The sequence below is a fragment of the Nymphaea colorata genome, chromosome 2 (genome assembly GCF_008831285.2).
Source record: "Nymphaea colorata isolate Beijing-Zhang1983 chromosome 2, ASM883128v2, whole genome shotgun sequence".
In the NCBI taxonomy this organism is placed as follows: domain Eukaryota; kingdom Viridiplantae; phylum Streptophyta; class Magnoliopsida; order Nymphaeales; family Nymphaeaceae; genus Nymphaea; species Nymphaea colorata.
In genome coordinates this window covers 30,512,320-30,533,156 of record NC_045139.1, presented here as the reverse complement: position 1 = coordinate 30,533,156, position 20,837 = coordinate 30,512,320, and the positions used below count along the sequence as shown (strand labels likewise).

The 20,837-nt window shown below is 38.9% G+C and overlaps 2 protein-coding genes across 2 annotated transcripts; both read left to right on the top strand.

The window, feature by feature from the left end:
- The first annotated feature begins 4,197 nt into the window (after nt 1-4,197).
- On the top strand, nt 4,198-10,779 carry LOC116249078 (probable trehalase). The gene is made up of 11 exons (XM_031622201.2): nt 4,198-4,828; nt 5,992-6,111; nt 7,237-7,352; nt 7,433-7,533; nt 7,620-7,729; nt 8,179-8,251; nt 8,324-8,491; nt 8,602-8,689; nt 9,200-9,296; nt 9,387-9,600; nt 10,535-10,779. The coding sequence occupies exons 1-11, from the start codon at nt 4,248-4,250 to the stop codon at nt 10,622-10,624; spliced, it is 1,758 nt and encodes a 585-aa protein (XP_031478061.1). The 5' UTR covers nt 4,198-4,247; the 3' UTR covers nt 10,625-10,779.
- A 1,730-nt stretch (nt 10,780-12,509) lies between these two features.
- Nucleotides 12,510-17,011, top strand: LOC116249086 (60S ribosomal protein L10a). The gene is made up of 5 exons (XM_031622211.2): nt 12,510-12,635; nt 12,934-12,965; nt 15,414-15,633; nt 15,729-16,100; nt 16,678-17,011. Exons 2-5 carry the CDS (start codon nt 12,961-12,963, stop codon nt 16,729-16,731), a joined length of 651 nt encoding a protein of 216 aa, XP_031478071.1. The 5' UTR covers nt 12,510-12,635; nt 12,934-12,960; the 3' UTR covers nt 16,732-17,011.
- The last annotated feature ends 3,826 nt before the right edge of the window (nt 17,012-20,837 follow it).

Below are 20,837 nucleotides of genomic sequence, written 5' to 3'. Positions count from 1 at the left end.
AAATTGGTGCCATCCAAGTCTCTGCCATTAATTTATTTCGTCCTCCAAAGTAAGATATGTTATACATGTGAAACTTTGTGGAGAGGACGAGGCGCTTTTGAAAACGTTGCCCTAACTATAGAATAATAATTTTCATGTTTCTAAGTTAATTCAACTAAGAAATGTGGACTAATGGAAGTCGTCTTAAAAGATGCAAATATTCGAAGATGTAAAATGTCATGCTTTTCACGTTCCTCTTTTGACTTAAAAAAACAATTCCGCTCCTAGAAAAGAGCCTAACATTTGCTAACCGAACTTTATTGTTACATATTCATCTCCTAATTATAAGGGGCCCACTTGAAGTTACAGCTTTAATTTCATAACCGTTCATTGGGCTACGAAAAAACCTATGAGGCGGCACTATATATGCCCAGATATTCTTTGATCTAGGGTTAATCGATGGATTTTCCTAAACGGCGCCTCATAAAAGCAAACCCGTGAACAGATCACCTCTGCTTCTGTTTATCTCTTCTTCTTCTTCTCTATTGTTCCCAAGTGCTGCCTCTTCAGGTTGAGAGGCTACTGGTTGACGCGCTGCTGGTGGTAAGAGGAGAGCTGATCGCAGACGCCAGACGTCATTCCGCTGCATTCAGTCCAACACTTATTTCCAAGAGGGCTGCACAAACTTTAGCTTGAGCTCAGCTCTAACTCGAGTAAGCTCCATAGAACAGGTTCGAGCTCCACAATATGACACTGCATGGAGCTCGACTCAGCTTAATTTGTTTCTATTAACTTAACATGTTTTGTTTCTTTTAACTCGTTTAACTAGTTTCTTTGAACTAATCCGACTATTAATGACCATTTAACAGAAAATTCAAAGAAGAATACATATATTCTACATCCAAATATCCTTAGCAACAACTTATCTCTCATCCATGACATATTCATGGAGAGCAGAGTTCTTACAACTAGAACTCAACTAGACTATAAATTAAACCAGAGTTGGGCTCGTTTATAAACGAGTTGAACTCAACTCGAGTTTTTATGAGTAGGCTCGACTCATTATGCAGCCTTAATTTTAAGTAAATGGGTAATGGTAAAAGCTTGAAATTAAGTAGGGCCAATTTTTTAGAACTTAGCTGAATGTGGCCCTAAATGAAAACTTTACTTTTCTTAAAGTGCTTTCTTTTTCTTTTTCTTTTTCTTTTTTTTTAATTTTTTATTGGCCAATTAAAAATTCCATCCTTGCCACTTTTCATCAGGATGGTAAATGGGTCGGATCTAAGACAGCAAAATGCATTAGAAATTGGATCGAAATCCGATCCAATACATAGAAATGACAAAATCTCTAAACCAATCCGATCCACATGCAACCCTTCCTCTTGCTGGCTTGCATGAGTTATAGTGCCCATGCTCCATATAACTTTTTAGAGCGTGTTTGATTGCTCATACATGTTGTATTTCATCAGAAAGAAAATGTCTGCACCGCACAACGCAATTTCAAACACTGAAGATGTTATCTTGGATGACTTTTCCTTTCACTACAACATGATCTTCTCGGATTTTCACTCAGACTTGACTTGAATCATAAAGAAACTTTTTTCAAGATTAATAAGGCCACCTGGAAAAAGATTTCCACGCCATCAAACTTTGGCCATTGGTGATACAATTTTTTTTTATTTATTTCACCTACCAATCTCTTATGGGGTGAACACGAGCCGAGTCGAGCTCAAGTTCAGTTAGGTCGAGATTGGCTCGGCTAATGAAGCCTCCAGCTCAAGAATAGCTAGACGGAAGCAGCTCGAGCTCGAGCTCGACTCGGCAGTTATGTGTTGAGCTTGAGCACGACTCGATTAAGGCTCGACAAACTCGTTTGAATAAAACTGATATTTATCGTTACGTGTGGAGCTCAAACTCAACTCGATTAAGACTCGACAAACTCGATCAAGGTTCAAGCCGGACTCGACAATTACATGTTGAGTTTAAACTCAACTCGATTATTTGAAAGAGTCGACTCGTTAAACAAATGACTCGGCTCGAACTCATTTGATCTTTAACGAGTCAACTCGTGTTCACCCCTAGATAGCCCCACAAGATTAGAATCGCCGTTCATGGTCAATAAAAATTTGTTAATCATATGAATGACATACGAAAAAAATTTCTGCGTACACACCTTTCTTGAAAAAATGACAATCAACAAAGTTTTTGTTGAACTTTCGTTGTTAGCATTTAATAGAGAGAGAGAGAGGTAAGTTAAAGGTTAGATATCAGTCAACGATGCTTTTTGCCAATGACTTTTAACGCTTCAATTTTTTTCCAAGATTTAGCCAACAAGAGTTTGAGAAAAAAAATAAATTCTAAAATTTTAGAATTAGAAACCGTCCTGTCATTTTATTTTATTTTTAAACCACTTCAATAACCAGAACTTGGATATCAGTTAAAAATTACTTTTTAATCTTTCAATATCTAACCAATAAAAAACAATCAATTCTAAAGTTAAAAAACTAAACCAAGCGTAAAGGGACTGCGACACTCATCTCTGACGTCATGGTCTTTACGTCACTCTTAAAAAAAAAAAGACCAAGTGGTCGAGGAAAAAGAATGTGTGACAGGGAGCTCCAACCAAGGCGAAAACGTTCAGGCAACGGTAATCAATGTGCCTTGAACTCGAAGGCATCGCTTAAGAAACATACGTTTTAAACTAATTTCACTATTGAAATTTGTTGACACTGTGAATACGGAAGAGAGAAATTCAGTTGGTTCACATGAGAGGGCACAGAGAAAAATGAAAGCAAAATTTGGAATTCAGGATCCAAGAACTCGTAATATGTTCACGTGGACTTGACCCGGTTGGAGGATAAATTCTGATTTTCCAGGAAAAACTTTGTCCCATCGAACAGCTTCGCTCGTGATTCGATACAATTTGTATCGGACTTGCGTTTCTTTCGGACGACTGCAAATGGTGGCAAGCGAGACAATCTAATTGATAAGTATACGTATGCTTACCCAAGTTCCGAAGTATCCTTAAACCTGAGCAATTAAAAACGCAACCCCAATTCAATGGAGTTCTTTTAACATTTAAGTATTTAAAAATTTTATTTGGTGATAGAAATTGTTTAACATTGGAACAAATTTTCAGGAAAGTAAATCATATTTTTTACTTTTCTAATAAAAACATAATAATATCTGTGTCATTGTGTCGGATCATGTGACCCGGAATACACTCAAGAATGGCTTACCGTGCAAGTATATAAATCCAAAAATAAGAATAATTTAAGGATTCATTTTCATTTATATATATATATATATTTAATAGAGGTAAGAGGAGAGTGGAAGATACGTTAAAGGATTGGTTTGTGGTTATTCTAAGACTTGATTGGACAGTAAGCAATCCACCGTATATAGTAAAGAACAATAGCATACCTTCACTAAAATAAAAAAGCTTTTTAAAAATATTTTAAAAAAATTGTGAAAAAAAGATTAAAAACTCTAAATAGAATTTACTTTATAAAAATTTTCAAAGAAAATACTCCTAACTTGTTATGTAACACACAAGTGTACCTGCAACTCAATCGACTCAACAATCAACCTTTCACAGCTTCGTCAGTCCGACCAGTTACCCTATACCCCGAATAAATATATGTATTTCTTTAATAAAAAAATTTAATGTTCTAAGCTTTCTAGATTCCAGCCTAATGCAAGGCTGGCTGTTTAAGTTATGTTAAAGGTGCCACAAGTTCTTTTGTTAACAACTTAATTGGAGAAGAAAAAAAATAGAAAAAATCATTATTTGTAAGGTTAATTTTTATAACTTTCTTTATTTTGGTATATCTCTCATTATGGCCCGTATCTTTTTTAGGCCATTTGACATATTAAGCTTACTTCACAACTATTCCAAATTATCACCAAGCTTAAATTGATTTGTTACAAAGGATGAATTTATCTTCAAAGGTGCATTTTGGAAATCGATTTTTCTTTCAGAATTTTCACCTGAAATAAAACATTTTAAAAAGTTCAGAATCAGAAATTTTCACTGTTATCGAAGCAACCAAAGCAACTCAAAATTTTTCAGTATGGCAGCTGAAACTTGAACGAGCCTTCTGCATGTTAAGAAGAAAGTAGAGGCTTTATCTGTATATTAGGGAAATTTAGGGGGCATAATGAAAAAACCTCGAAAAGAGATTTAATGGTAATGGCATCACCTTCCGTCCGCTCTCTCTGTCTCTCACTCTGTGTCGCTATACGCCAGGAATTAGCAATTTAGCACCATGACCGGACGGCGATTAACCGTCGTCTTCCCCTTTCTCTTCTTCCTCTCTATCGTCGCCATGTCTCTTCGTTCTTCTTCCTCTCCTGCTTTTTCTTCCTCTTCCAACTCCACCGCTTTGATCTCCTTCCTTCAGGAGCTCCAGGCCGCCGCGCTCGTCTCCTTCGGGCGATCGAATTTCGATCCAAAGCTCTACGTCGACCTGCCGCTTAAATCCGACCTCCAGTCGACGCGATCGGCGTTCCAGAGTCTCCGAAAGCTCTCGAACGGGTCCGTCCCGGCGGAGGAACTCAGGCGGTTCGTCGCGGCGTACTTCGACGGCGCCGGGAGCGACCTGGTGAGCCACGTGCCGCCGGATTTCAAGGCGGAACCGGAGGGGTTCCTTCCCCGAGTGGAGGACCCGGCGGCGAGGAAATGGGCGCTGGAGGTGCATTCGCTGTGGAGGCTGCTCAGCAGGAAGGTGTCGGAGCGGGTCGCCGACGAGCCGGAGCGGCACACGCTGCTTCCCCTCCGCGAACCGGTGGTGGTGCCCGGGTCGCGGTTCCGGGAGGTCTACTATTGGGATTCCTACTGGGTGATCAGGTGAGTCGCGCATTGACTTGGCTCATGGGTTCCGCACTGACGATGAAGTCGAATCAAGGGCCGTTGAAATGGCTGATCGACGGCTCCGTTAGCTCCTAACCCTTAGATAGTGGGCCTCCTCCCTTCTATTTTTATTATTTTCCCCTTCTGCTTAGCAGCCACGCATAAAAATCGGTAACCTCTATCCGGATGATACGAGCTGAGCAAGGCTTTATAAATTTTGGCTTACCAAATAATATTAATTTCAATTTTCAAAATGTCTAATCCTGGTAATCTGGCTAATTTTTGGTAATTGAATTTTGTGAAATATATTTTTTAGTTTTTTGGCAATTCATGAATTCGTAATATGTTCTATTTAGTGGTTACTTTTTTTGTCTGAAAAAAACACAGTTTTGCTTCCGTCCATATGCAGTTGATGGTCGCCCTTTATAATATAATATTTACCACCTAATAAAGCGAAGGCAGAAAAAATGGTGTTCTTTCCTAGGAGTCAAGTCCACCCTGATTTGATTATTGTCGGGTTTGGTAGGTATCAAATAGTGACATCGGATTGTTGGGCCCTCACGGTTCACGAGTCGGGTTGATCATGCAAAAATCTTAGCGTTTATTGGATCGGATCCACTTAGGTCTACAAACCAAGACTACAAGTTTCTCATAAGTGACAAGCGTCTCCCTCTCACCTTGATCTGCGTTAGCTCCAAACTTAGAGATATTTATTCTTTTCACATGTCAAGAGATTTATCTTTGCTTTCGCTTTTCAATTGCACGCAGTGAAATTTGGATCTCGGTTCGTCTTCTAATGCATCAGGTTGGGCCCACCTCCTGAATTGGCTGGTCCTTGTTTGCCTTTGCATAGTCGTCTTAGTGGAGATTTTCAAAGTTTTATATCGTCAATTGCGGAAAATTAATCCGAATAAATTAAAAGAAAATGTAAAGTATTCAGTCAAAAAATTACAGTAATAAATTATGCAAAGATTTGTTTTTTTAACTGTTTTAAAATTGTTTTATGTCGCCTGGTGTTCAAATTCCGCTGGTGCCAATGGGCGGCCTGTTGTCAGGCAAGCAGTAAAATTTGTTGACCAAACTGCAGTTTCCTACTGTAATAAAAACAAAAAAATTCGACTTGATTGTGGATCTATGGGATTGACACATTCAACATGCAGGGGACTTCTGGCAAGCAAGATGCATCAGACGGCGAAGTCAATCGTACGCAATCTTGTTTCAATGATAGAGAAATATGGCTTCGTTCTGAATGGTGCCAGAAGCTACTATACCAACAGGAGGTATAATATTCTGTCCCTCCCTTTCTTGTATCTATCTTCCCACTACTGCTGTTTTGGCTCTCAGTAAACAGTTAGCATGAATCCTGCTACCAATTTGCTTTCATTCCACACTGCTTTTCTGAATTTCATCACCTTCCCAAGTCTCGTATTATTCAAAATTCACTTCCCTGCTTTTTGCTGTCAATGATTAGTATGAATTTTGCCCCTGAACCTACCGTCTGATAAGACTTCCAATTTTGCAAACGAAGATTAGGAACATCTCTTAGTGTAAGAAACTCTTTGTACTCTGTGAGAAGAAGGAGCTTCAAAGAGAACTATCAATTGGACAGCCACCAATATCGACCTGATAATGTTTGTTTCCTGTGAGGGACAGAGAACAAATTTTGTTTTATGATGGTCTGACTATTTTTGCCCTGACCTTGGTAGTTCATAAAACAGAAGCTCGACTAGAGTGATAAGATGCTCGATAACACGTATTGAAGATGTCAAAAATCATAGTGCAAACTCGCCGGTTTGGCTTAGGAATCGCTTGAGTCAGCTCGGATCGCTAAAATACTGGTCACGAGTCAAAGTTGGCCTGGCTCGCTCCTGATTCAACTTGACTCGGCCCTAGCTTGACCCTGACTCGTCTTGACTTGGCCCTGACTCGCCCGATTCACAGTAATTTACATTATCATTATTTTAAAAATCGATCGAGTTGACAAGTCAACTCACCAAGTTAAAGGAGTAACACTCTGACCGAGTGAATGTGATCCTGATCTGAGTTTGAGTGGCAAGTTTGTCAACTATGTCAAAAATGATCGGAAACACAAAAACAAACACCGCCCTAGGAGCGGGCGCTTCACAAAACATAGAGTTTCCATTTCCATTCAACGGGCCGTGCAGGGCGTGCCCCGGAACGCCCGTTCCGCGGTCGGCATCCTGTATGAGAGAACTTCTTATTCCAAATGGGCTTGGCTAAATCAAATTAAAGACGCTGCAGCAGTTTATAAAAACGCATCATGCCCAAGATAATCTGATCCGGATGCGGATGAACTCACTCGAACAGAAATCTTCACTCCTTTGCAATTATGTACCGTTTTCCGAAGTTTGGATGTGATGTGACATTCAAGGGAATCTCTGCAGCCAGCCTCCACTTCTAAGCTCAATGGTGATGGAGATATACAAAAGCACGGGGGATGTGGATTTTGTGAAAGAAACATTCCCTTATTTGCTCAAGGAGCACGGGTATTGGAATTCAAGTAAGCCACTGGACTTTCTTCATGCATTTATAAATCAGTAGCTTCAATTTTTTCGCTAAGGTTGCTTCTTTGGCTTGCAGAAATACACACAGTGGTGGTGCATGACGCTGAAGGACGCACCCACACGTTGAACAGATATAACGCAAGGTGGAATAAACCAAGACCAGAGTCTGGAACAACTGTATGTGCTAACATGAGATCTTTGTTCAACTCAAATTTTCAAACAGCGACCATGCATTTTTAGTTGAGCTTTTGTTGATTTTGTAGGACGAGGCTACTGCTTCTAATATATCAAGTATCACGGAGAAGGAGCACCTCTACCATGAAATAGCTTCGACAGCCGAATCTGGATGGGATTTCAGCACTCGATGGATGAGGTAGTACAATTTCTTCCATCTCTTCCCTTGTTTTTTTCAGGAAATCTAATGGTTGATGCCTCTAATTTTAGCTTTCACTGGTTTGTTGACAATGAAACTCTAGTTTTTGTGCTTTCCTTTATACCAAACTACATGTTTACAAAATCCCCAACTTGACGACATATCCACCAGAGCAGAGGAGTCTTACATGTTCACACTCTTTGTGCTAAATACCATGCTGTGTGGGAAAGAATTGTTTATTTATTCATTTTGGTGTAGAGAGGTACTTTTGTATATCTTACTGCAAGTGAATCACTGCATCTAGAACATGTTCCAGCTGAGGTGAATCTCCATAATATGATCTTGTCACAAGCAAGGTGGAGATTTTCTGAGATTGGTGGTCACGTTATTTTTGCTTTTTTGTTGTTTTTCCCTGGGCACGTGTGGTTGCTCCTTTTTTTTCAATTCAGTTCTCCACCGGACCTCACGACATTGAGAACAACATCAATAATACCAGTAGACCTGAACACATATATTCTGAAGGTATGCTTCATTTCTTAAAGAAATTTCGTCGGTGAAGTTTTACGCTCGTAAGCATTTTATCTAATCCTGCAGATGGAGCTTGACCTGGCACATTTTGCAATAATTCTGGGAAATGCATCGGTATCTGAAGCATATGAGGCAGCATCCAAGCTTCGGATTGAAGCAATGAACTCAGTCTTCTGGAACACTGAGAGGGGTCAGTGGCTTGATTATTGGTTTGGCAACTCAAGCACTTCAGAGGTGTACAGTAATTAAGAGTTTTACATTCTTATTACGTTGTTCCAGACAATGTTGCTTCATGCCCTTTTGTTGTTATCCATGTCCCAAGTTTGTTTCTCTTACTTTTTCAGGAACCCCACATATGGCAAGCTAGCAACCAAAACCAAAATGTTTTCGCCTCAAATTTTGTTCCTTTGTGGATTGGTAGTCTGACTTCAGGTTTGTAAATCAAGCTTCCTTAAGCAATTCATTTGAAACTGGAGCTTTTGATGTGATTGCTGGTTAGGATCTTTAACATCCAGAGAACAGTGTACACTTTGCATATTTGGTGAATATTATGATTCTTTTCTGTAAATGGCAAAGGATTAGGGAAGTTGAGAAAATTCATGAATCACAGCAAACAAACGTGTCTCAAGTTGTCTCGCATGAACTTGTCAGCAGCAAACATGTGCTTGATTTTTTTATGAGCTGTTCAGAGATTGTTTTCTTAGAAATTTATCACTTAATCCCTGTTGTAAGTAGAGAAACGATTCCTGGTAAATGGCTATCACTGTGTGGCTTGATAGTTGATATATATGGCCTTGATTTCCCCATCAGGACCCTCCTTTAGCTAATTTTCTGCCGACTATTCATACAGCAAAAGAACTTTCCCCTTAGTGTTGAATCTTTAGCACCAAATTCTTGTATGTGTGTGATCCACGTCTGACGGAACTATTCTTATCTGAAAAGGTGATATGGTGAAAAAAGCAGCAAGTGCCCTTGTCAGTTCTGGACTACTAAAGAAAGGTGGAATCTCGACATCACTGACAAATTCAGGCCAACAGTGGTTTGTAACCTACAGTTTTATTCCTAATATGAATCATTTGGTTAATCTACATCTAACATCTGAGATCTGGAACCTACTTTTTGTTTACAGGGATGCCCCCAATGGGTGGCCTCCAATGCAGCACTTGATTGTTGAAGGCTTAGTAAAGTCCAATTCAGATGAAGCTAAAACCCTAGCAAAAGACATTGCCTTGAGATGGCTTCAAATAAATTATGATGGGTACAAGCAATCAGGCAAGATGCATGAGAAATATAATGTTGAAGAATGTGGGACGGCCGGAGGTGGTGGCGAGTATTCACCGCAGGTAATCTATGTCTGTTCTCTTTTTACTTTCTGTAATTGGTTGCTATTGCATATATGAATTCCAAATTAAAGATATCGCTAGCTTTTCTTCATCCCTCTTCTTTTTTTGGGTAAACAACAGCTTGCCGTCATTGAATACAAAACATATTGCACTTGTTTTCATATTCATGAAAGAATTCTAACAGATAAAGGTTCCGCTGAGATTGCTTATGGTTTCTGAATACACAATAGGGGGCATAACCTCCATGAAAGGAACTTTTCGATGCAAAGTTAATCAGTTAGTATTATGTTCTTTTACTTTTCATTTATTTGAATTATAGAGCCCACAACAGTGATGCATGAGAAATTGAAAGTATCTTCCTTCTAGTGGCCATGTGACTGAACCAACCTGACAGGCAATTCGAGGGTGTTTGATTTCTGCTCCAGGGAATGGGATCCAGTTCCTAGCGTCCTATAAACAGGAATAACAAAAAATGCACCTCTTGGGATGCCAACACGGTGTTTGGTTGTCCTGCCATCGCATCGTCACTTTCGTAACGTTTGCATCCTCCAGATATGTGTGTTCGTGAATAGAATACCCTCATAGTTTCCACCTTTCGTCATTTCATTTCCAAGCATGTAATCTAGTTGGATGTTTCTGCTTCTGTTATGATTCCAAGCGTGGTAAAAAAACTTGCACTTGTGGGAAACAGTGGCACCGTAAGCCTATTTGCTTTCTTCTTTTTTCCTAAGAAATTCCTCCGTGAAATGTTGGGCATCTATACAACATAAAATGCGAACAAAAACATATGGGAAAGAAACTTTTTCTCTTATTAAAAGATGATACACGTCTCAGCACTAGAATCATCTCAAATAAGTCCCGGATTGCAATGAAATCACAGCAATATTTTCAAAAGAAACGTGATGATTTTTCTCCTCTCTATCTTGTTTTGCAGACTGGTTTTGGCTGGTCGAACGGTGTGGTGTTGGCATTTTTGGAGGAATTCGGATGGCCAAACGGACAGAGCCTAAGCTGTCCCGTCTAAACTATCAAGAACCATCTTATTCTTTGTACCCACTCCCATTCTGTAATTGCCACAGATGAGTATATGCATGTGTACACAGAAGAAGGGTTGTGGAATTGAGAACAAAGTGTTTAAATAAAGTATATGCATGTGTACTCCTGTTCTTCAGTCTTTTACTATTATTTTATTCCCAATAATGTTCAGGACTAGCTTTTCTCTTTGCCTTTTAATAAAAAATAAAGCAAAAACAAGCATTGGTTGCACAAAGGGGCAAGTAAAGGATCGAGAGCAAGTTACCTAATTTCAAAATCATTAAAGGAAAAATGTAAAAACCATGGGAACGGAGGGGAAACACTCAATACTATTGAAGACGTAAGTAAATGTGGTAAATTAAATGCCTTTAAAACTTGCTTATGCAATATTGTTACAATTTCCAATTAGTCTATGACACATGGAAATAGGCAAAAGGGAATGGATAAATTTGTTTTTGGATAAATCTGTTTTTTATAGTAGATTCATCGAACACTGCGATAATGTTTTATATGAATCTGCCCTAATTTTTGAAAGTCTTTGATGAATCTATCCAAATATTTAAAAAAGATTTATGAAACACTAACGCCGTGTTTTTGTTACCGTGGACACTCAAAGGAATACAAATAAGTCAAAACATTAAACATGTCCTGGAGAAGATGTCTCTAGTTTTGTTTACGTAAAGAAAGGACTGAGAGAAAAAAAGAGTTTAAGAACGCGTCCCTAATTAATTAAGAAAGGGGAAAATTTTAAACAACATGCACAATATTTGGCAATAATAAGAAAATATTCATCTTTTCAATATTGTTGAGAGCAGGCCTTCAAGTTTTTCGGAGAGAGAACTAAAGACATCTCTGTATTTATTTGTTTTCAAGCCAACTGTAAAAGCAGCAAAAATGATTTTCTTTTTCCCTTCAAGAAGCATAAGAAATATTCTTCGTCTTGTCTTGTGAATGTACCTAGATGGTCTTACTTAACTTTCCATCGATAAAAAAAAAAAACATCTACCATCTAATTTTAAGATATCAATAGCAAAAACCAACCATTTTCATCAAATTAACTCAACTCAAGCTAGTGCCAGTTGAGGTATGTTATGAAATTCGATCTTCGATCAATACAGTGTGCACATAAATCTTGTATCAGATCAAACTTTAGTTTCAAAATTTTAATAGGAGACGAAATAGAAATTTTCAAACTTTCTAATGTAAGTTAAACTAAAATTCGAAAAATTTATATACAAATAAATTTTACGAATCAATAGCAGCTTAGTGTACTTCTAAAGAACATCCCCTTCCTAGAGGGTGTGATAATTTACTATAACTCCAGTTTGTTTGCCTCAAAGCGTATATATAAGTAGTCATGGAAGCTTAATAATCTTGCATTATTCAGAAAAAATTTGACCCTCTAGGTATGATCTACAAGGTTGGTTTCATAAGTAGTCCTGAAATAAGGCAGCAGATGCAGATCTTGTTTAGGTGCTCGTAAATGCTTGAGTAAAATTTTGTTCAAGACCAGAGCGAAATGTTAACAATGAAATTTGGATTCAGGTTTTAGTCTAGATAAATTGTTAATGTTTTAGATTTAAAATTCCACATCTAAAAGACACTCATTTATAAATAAACAAAAATCGACAAGGTACCAATATGTAAATAGCGCACATCAGCCCACTAATAAGTAATAAGTGGTATTGCTTGCTCTGACTTGCACGATCCAATCTAAAAATTGAGCGGTCGAGATTTCACCTCTCGTGTTAATCGACGTCTCGTAGGATGCTCCATTCTGAGGATCCTAGCCGTCGATCTAAGGTCGGAACGGTGAATAAAATGACCTCATCTGAGAGTATATAGGCGACGTCCTCATGTGTCCATTTCTCTTCTATGTAGAATTTCCTTATATCCTGTTTCTGACCTTCTAGGGTTTTAGACCTAATCGCCTCCGCTTCGTTGCTTCTTTCCCCGTCCCCTCCCTCCCCACTCTCTCCCCGATCCATCGGGTTCCGCCGGTGAGTTGCCTCTTGAACCTACCTCCGAGTTCATGCTTTCGTTTTCATTTTCCGTTTCTGTCGATTCCTCGTGGTTCGAATTCTTTGGGGTTGATTTCTACGATTTTAAGGGCCTCTTCGTTTCTTCCAATCGGGTCCCTTGGTGTTGCAATTTGTGGTTCTTTTCCCTCGTTTTCATCTTTTCTGATCGCTTTAATTTGTGGTTTCTTTTTTGTTGTCTTTGTTGAGAATGCACAACTCGTGTTGGGTTCTTCTGTCTGATGTGTGATTTTTCTTCTTTGTTGTTTTGTTTTACCAGGCTTGAAGACACAGCTGAGAAGCTGGGATGAGGTATTTTGGTTTTTAATTCTCTCTTCCTCTAAGTGTCGATAGGATTCGATTGATTCAGTTTACTTAGGCATGGCCATGTGTTCTATGGATTGCACACTCTGTTAGTTTCGCCATTTTTGAGTGGTTTTTTGGAGAGTTACTGTCATTATGGTCTGGAGAAAATGGCTGGTTCGCGTTCGAATGACATGCAGTTGTATCCAGCGATTGAAATGGATGTTGAGGTGAACTGGTTGGTCGATCTGGATGACTTCGATGCTGTTTTGCTGGATATTTGTTGATTAATTTAATTTATTCTGAGAATACGATGTTGTGATCTGGTGGAATAGGCGGTGGAATAGGCGTTGTTTCGGGAACACCATTCAAGTTTCAGTGTTTCTGAGTTCGCTTAAGATTTGCTTGCCTTTAGAGTGTTGGATGGCGACAATGTGATTTGTTTCCATTGAGGGTAGCATTCCAGAATTATATTGGCTGTTGTTATTCTTTCTCGATTAGAAATAAACCTCGAACAATTGCAAAAGGATGCGTTACCACTTAGTTCTTTCTGTGGAGAGCCGGGCTTGGGGTGGAGGTTTATCGTTAATTTGTCACGAGATCTCTAGAAGGGGAGGCCGTGTCATACTCAAAGGTACAATTTTATCTCAAGCCCCAAAGACTTTGTACCAGTTCAAAATAAATAGAGATAAATTTTAATAAACATGGTTAGAAATGTGGTAATGCCAACTAAAACCTGGTTAGCTGCCTATTCAGTTTGCCCAAATCTAAGTTTTACTTAAATTGGGTCATAACTCGTAACCCAAGAAAGGCTCCAAGAAAGATTACTCGTTGCCTGGATGTTCTTTCTCTGAAGTTTAGAACAAGAGCAACCTGCGTGAGAGAGATCTGATCGGAAAGGGAGAGTGGGAGCCACTCCCTCTGATGGTGGGATGGTTAAGAATGCCAAAACCTTTGTGTGTGTTCTTGGTTAGGGTGGGGCAGTGGTTGGGTGAGGGGGATGTGGTCACAGATGCTATTCCCATTTCTTTAACATTGCCGGTGATGGGATGGATATCAAGCCTTGGTCTAACCGATATGGGCAGAAAAAATTTGAACTTTGATCTCTTTTTTGTCTTATTGTTTTGCCTGCTGGTAAATGAGCCGTCTTTGGTTGCCCAGCACAAGCTACCTGTGCTGGCCACATTTTTCCGGTGGATACCAGAACTCTTGCATGTTATAAAAAAATGTAGTTTTGGCCAGATTTTTGAATACTCCGTCCATTACCTTCCACAAAAGGGCTGGCAAGGTAACCTGGCATAGGTAGGCTTACTAGTACATTTTCGGACTAGTAATTGGCTGGAAAATAACCACCATTGTAAAAATGCTTTTTACAATTTTTTCTAATATCAGTCCTGTTGTTTCATTCACACAAAATGAGAACCAGGTTATTGGCATATGAGGCTAAAAACAAGTTTTTGCCGCCTTATCATCCAAACACTACCCAATAGGTGCTGGTTTGCAAAGATCTTACCTCTTTTCCTGCATTCAATAGACGAATTGATTCCTAGGTAAGTCAGCTACTGTTGTTGCTACATAATTTGTACCTTAAGCTATTGTAGGACAAGATGCCGTTTTTGAAGACAGGTCAAGGCTTTGAGTCACATCTCGCTTCTTGTGGAATCCTAGCCCAGAAAGTGAGTTGTGAAAGAGAGGAAATCTCTCAAGTAGGTTTCTGATTATACTAATTGCTATTCTGCGTTAGCTTGTGGTTGCTTGGAAATCAGTAGTATGGGCAATAGTAATATACTGGTTTCCGGTTAACATTGAAGAGGAGGTGGTTATTAAGTTGGGAAGTTGAAAATAAAGGTTTTATAGAGGTTTTGGGAGCATGACTTGTGTGCCTATGGTGTTAAAGTGAGCTCTACAACGTTGTAGAGGCTGTTCAAGACATGGAAGGCCTGGATGTATAACCTTCAATCAAGGAACTGAGGTGGAACTCATTTAAATAGCAATTACACGTGAGTCTTTCAGCAAAAAGTATGGCGTTAAGGTTGAGGATTTTGAAATGTAAGTGCAGGATCAAAAACCTTCAGTCCAGGTGACAAGTGTGAGCTAACTGATGCAGTATAATACTAACCTTTCTTGTCATCTATATTTTCAAAATTGTGAAATTTTGAGGAAAGCTTTGGCAAGAATGGTTTTGGCTATTGTGACAACTGACAGATATGTGGATTCACTTTATTAATTTAGAGTGTAAGGCATATGTCTGTTTGTTTTGTGCTCTTTTAGTACACTTATAAAGAGGCAGCATTTACTAACATTTCCTGCTTCCTGTTGCATTGGGTTCATTTTTGTGCTTTACCCTTTACAAACTTTCGTGTTTGCTTGTTCTCTGTGTATTTTCAAATGTAGTTTGTTTTTCTAGGACATGTTTGTAGAAAATTCACAATTGATTGTTTGTTCAATGATTCACAGTAAGCTCCAGAGTGATGCGTTGAGGGAAGCTATCACTCAGGTCGTTGGTGAGGCAAAAGAGAAAAAGCGGAAGTTCACTGAGACAATTGAGCTTCAAATTGGCTTGAAAAACTATGATCCGCAGAAGGACAAACGTTTCAGTGGCTCTGTGAAATTACCTCACATTCCCCGTCCAAAAATGAAAGTTTGCATGCTTGGAGATGCTCAGCATGTGGAAGAGGTAAGCGTGTGGAAGTGTTCTAATGTGTTTCAGATCCGAATGTTAATGTTCATGGTGGATCAAATGTTTGATTTAGTCTCGTGGGCAAATTGCAGGCCGAGAAGATCGGACTGGATTACATGGATGTTGAAGGTTTGAAGAAAATGAACAAGAACAAGAAGCTGGTAAAAAAGCTTGCTAAGAAGTACCATGCTTTTCTTGCATCTGAAGCTGTCATCAAGCAGATTCCAAGGCTTCTTGGTCCAGGACTTAACAAGGCTGGAAAGTTTCCAACGCTTGTTACACATCAGGAGTCTCTGGAGGCAAAAGTAAATGAAACCAAAGCTATGGTCAAGTTCCAACTTAAGAAGGTCCTCTGCATGGGAGTTGCTGTTGGAAATTGTGCCATGGAGGAGAAGCAGATTATTCAGAATGTGCAACTGAGTGTCAACTTCCTCGTATCACTCTTGAAGAAAAATTGGCAAAACGTAAGTGTTGTTTTATTTTCCTGAAAGAATTCAACTACTTTCCCATGTCATGGTCTCCGTTTGTTTTTTTCTCTCTTGAGTAACCTTGGTAGTATGGTACGGTTCACAGAACAATTTTCATTTGTTTCGGTTGCTTATATACCTCTGTTTATCGACAGAGAGAGCCCTTGTTTTTTTTTTTTTTGGTTTTTATTGTCTCCAAATTGCTTTATATCTATGCTTTTGGTTTGCCCCTCATTTTCTGTCTTAAAGATTATGAGTGCATTTGTACCGTCTTATGTGGCAATTACAGAAGAGTGACGTCTAAAACCTGTTTTAGCTAACGGGACCGTTTGGCATTAGGAACATTGTTTGAGTATTTCATGAATCTGCCCAAAAATTGGAGGAGATTCATTTAAGTGTTTAGAATCTACCCCAAATTTGGGGCAGATTTGTTGACACTCACAGGCTGTTCCTAGTGCCAAATGGCCCTTAAGGTTTCTATGTCCTGAATTCTGTTTGGTTTTTACTTCAAATGTGAATTTATGTGAATTTCTTCATCAGGTACTGACATTTTACCCCTTTTCTGGTTGAATAGGTGAGATGCCTGTACCTGAAGAGTACGATGGGAAGGGCGATAAGAGTTTTCTGAGTTTGGCATATCTGGTTTTACCTGGTTCTTGCAGTTCCCGAGTTACTCGTAGTGAGGCACAGAACTTGCATTTGCACTCTCTACCCATTTTCGTGTTCCACAAGTGATAGGGCCAATCTGTCTTTTCTTGTCTATTTAAATAGTTTTGCTTCGAGACATGACATTCAGCAGAGTTGTTCTTTTTAAACTCGTCGGACAAGGCATGATATGTGCAAATACAGATATTGCTAGAGATTGGAGTTTTGGAGTAAATCTTAGGTACATCTTGCCCTTCTCTTCATCATCTTTCTGTCAATTTTTTTTCACACTCCTTTATTTTATGAATAGAATTTTGTTGGGTACCTGCATTTCATTCACGAGACTGCCCTTATGCGGTCATTGCTTCCTTGGTAGCCGCACTATTTTATAAATCCAGTCGCTGCGTGTATCTCAACCTTTTTTTCCGTTTACCCGCGTGTTGCTGCTCTTTCAGAATCAAGACGTCTTTATTAGGACATAACTTCTCTATTGGCCGTGGATAGCGTAAGATTTTGAGCTGTACCGTTCAAACGAAAATTTTCAAGCAGTCAACAGTATTCCAACGACGCAAAAATTTTCTTTACGACGACGGTTTTGGTTATAGCACTTGGATGAGGAAGGCGTGGTCCTTCTTAGTTTTGAAGCAGAACTACTTTTCCGTTTTGAACTGTCTAACTACAAACCCAAACAAGGCATGCACAGGCTTGAAACTTTAGACCATTCGAGCTACTCAAACTTCGCTTGATGAGCCAACCTTTTAAAAGGCTTGAAGGTTCTCCCTGCATCGGCGGTATCATGCATGCTGTGTGGTGCATTTTAACTTAGGTATTGCCCTACCACTTAAAATGTAAAAATATGGTGCATGAAAATAGAACTAGAGACATGTTCTTCCTGTGTTCCTAACCCAGCTGCAACCAGCCGTGTTATTGTTATTCTGGCTCAATCCAACCAGCTATGTTATCGTGTCTCAAAGCTTTGGAAAGATAGCCAATATTTGGAAATAAACCCAATCTTGTTCATCTTTTGATCAACATCGACGGATTATTAGCAGGTCAATTTTCTTACGTTGGTCAAGTTTATTTGCTGTTTCCTCTCGCCTTTGGTGGAAGGTTCAAGTTAGATTTTGCTGTTTATCATGCTGTCTTTTTTTTTTTTTGAGTCAATTCCAATGCGATGTATGACCCCCTTTTCTCTTATTTGGGTGACTGTTGAGGGACAAGGATGCGACGGTTGTGCTGGAGGTTTCATTTCAGTCTTCTATTTGCGGTCTCTTTGACTGTATCTGGTGATCGGCTGATCGCTCGTCAAAACTATGAGAGCTACAGGAATCCAGTTCCTATATATATATATATATATATATATATATATATAATGATAAACTGTCTAATAAAACTTGCAAATGAACAAACATAATATTTCTTAAACATGTCATTGACGGTCACGTTGTCGTCCTGATGGTCACTTGAATATCATATTCTTGTTGATTGAACAGTTTGTGGTGGTGAAGCAGAAAAATTTATAAACAGCCGCCTAACTTTCAAGCAAATAACAATTTATATCTCAATCTTTTAAGAGCCAACAAATATGCCTTCAGCTTCTAAAAAGTTCTCAAATGGCTGCCGTTGGGAGCCATTGAAGTGGAAGGTAATTTATAAAATTATCCCTTTTAATCAAAACTATCTCTTACAAGAGTGATTTTGTAAATCATCTCTTCAGTTTAATTTTTTCCATTTTAGTGGCAGCTATTCGGAAAATTTCTTTTAAAAGTTGAGCGCTCAGTTAACTTTTAGGTATTTTTTTTTAAAACTTGAGCCTTTTTCAAAAATTCTCAGGAAGTATTTATTTATGTACACTGCCGTTGGCTCTAACAACGCCAAACCCAGAATCGGTATCTGATAAATGTGAAGGGAGTTTTGCCGACATTTATGTACACTGCCGTTGACTTCAACTTGCATGTCGGTAGCTCAACTTGCATGTTGGTAACCCTTCTTTTGTAGCACAAAAAAGTTGACACCCTGATGATTTGAAACGAAGACTAGCCTCTGGTCAACCCCTACCCCTTGAGGAGGAGTTCTGCCGAGTTGCCATGATTTAACACACATGTACACCCATAAAATCAAAGATTTGAGACAAGTCTCTTTCTCTCTCTCTCTCTCTCTCATTCTCCCTCTCCACACACACGCACACACATATATATATATATATACTTCATTAATAAGAAAATTCAGACCCCGCATGCAGTTGCATAGCAAATCGCTCACCGTCCCCAGAGTTGGTACTCTCTCTCTCTCTCTTCCCCTAAGAAGAAAAAGAGAAGGAAAACAGATTCCAATGCAATTAATAAAGGCCGTTTGAATGATTATGGATTACAAGCAATCTATGATGCTACGCCCTCACATATTTCTGTTGGTTTCGGCATGCGGTTCTATCCACATAATCGCATCCCTTTGAAAAGATAAAATGTTTAACTACTTGCAAATGGCACCGCTCAATTATTCCTCCGTTGGTATTTTCTATAGTTTGATTTAAAAAAACCCATCAAGCTCAGGTCTGGTAGTAAAGAAAGCTGAAATACTTCAACTGCCACAACTGGGTGTGAACTTTTTCTCAATGTCCCATCAAAAGTTCTTATAATATTTGGATGCTGATCCTTCCTAATCTCATTGGCTTATAACAAATTCAGCTGCCTGGAGAAAGGTGTTTGGCAGGCTGGGGGATCAGAGAGCCACTACATTTATCAATCATGTGCATCCAGGCTCAGGATCTTGTGCATAGCAATGCCTAAGCTTTGTTTATACAACGATGGCACTTCAAATATGTAACGGACCATGAGAGAGAGAGAGAGAGAGAGAGAGAGAGAGAGAGAGAAATGTGAAATCTGGAGTTACTAGGAAATAGAAGATATGGGTAACAAGAACAAGGGAAACATAGTTGGCTAACCTGAGAATCAGACTTGGAATGGTTGTTGATCGAGTTAGTGGGTCAGCGAGTTGACTCAGCAATTTACTTAGGTTAGGTCGTAAATTTTTATAGTATATTTTTATTGTCTGGTTGTATAATATACTGCATCCCTACTCAGCACAGAGCAATATGATCTTGGTTATAATTTGTCAACAACTCTAACAAAGAGGGAGGTCATGAAAAAAATTGCTTAGCTTTTATTCTCTCTCTCTCTCTCTCTCTCTCTCTCTCTCTATATATATATATATATATATATATATATATATATATATATTAGAGCCTTGAATAGTTGAAGGTGATTTTCTAGGTCATTTGAACCAGGTTTGGCATTTGGCCCTTTACCCGCCATCTATTATGTGACATGACTATAAAATATCATCTTATAGTGAATTAAGTATCACATGATCCTACCTCCACTAGATATAACTTTGCATGACATTGGTAGTAATCTCTCTCTCTCTCTCTCTCTCTATATATATATATATATATATAGGATCAGATACTCGTTCGGTCCCACCTTGTCCATCAAGATTGGGCTGGTATCCCATAATGCTGCTTAATATATACTGATTCCCAGGCTGATGTAGACACTAGTAAAAGCCATAAAGTGCGCGGTGTAGGAATTAAAGAGCCAAAAGAATCATGTCCAAATTCATGTTTGTCTCAAATCGGGAAATTTAGCTGCTGGATGCCATGAGACATGGATTAGGACCGCTCATGGTAGAACCTAATCTTATAAGGTAGTTTGCTTAAAGTGAAACTTGAAGCAAGTGATTTGACTAAAAAAGAATCCTTTGTGCTTTCAGATTGCTCTTGTTCCTTGCGGTCATAACGAATGGTTACGATCGATGGTGAAAAGAATGGTGCTTCGCAACCCAGAAAGATTTATGATTTGTCGCATCCATTGATCTGATTTCGGCAAAAGCAACAACCAGAGGACCTGACGCAGGTGCATGATTCTCCAAGTAGCTACATCAACCTTTTGGGTGATTGATACATAGGCTTTAAACACTTATACATGGACATGAATGGGTATCACGAAAGGCCATGATGTTTTCCTTCGTCGATATGGTTTCTTAACTATTTGACCATAATCTTGGGCTTGATTAGTAGTTTAGTTAGTTAGT

Excerpts from the sequence above, each read along its gene's own strand:
- LOC116249078 (XM_031622201.2), top strand. The coding sequence starts at position 4,248 with ATGACCGGACGGCGATTAACCGTCGTCTTCCCCTTTCTCTTCTTCCTC. Across the intron at positions 4,829-5,991 it reads GATTCCTACTGGGTGATCAG|GGGACTTCTGGCAAGCAAGA; the intron begins GTGAGTCGCGCA and ends TTCAACATGCAG. Across the intron at positions 7,534-7,619 it reads GACCAGAGTCTGGAACAACT|GACGAGGCTACTGCTTCTAA; the intron begins GTATGTGCTAAC and ends TTGATTTTGTAG.
- LOC116249086 (XM_031622211.2), top strand. Across the intron at positions 15,634-15,728 it reads ATGCTCAGCATGTGGAAGAG|GCCGAGAAGATCGGACTGGA; the intron begins GTAAGCGTGTGG and ends GGCAAATTGCAG. Across the intron at positions 16,101-16,677 it reads TGAAGAAAAATTGGCAAAAC|GTGAGATGCCTGTACCTGAA; the intron begins GTAAGTGTTGTT and ends CTGGTTGAATAG.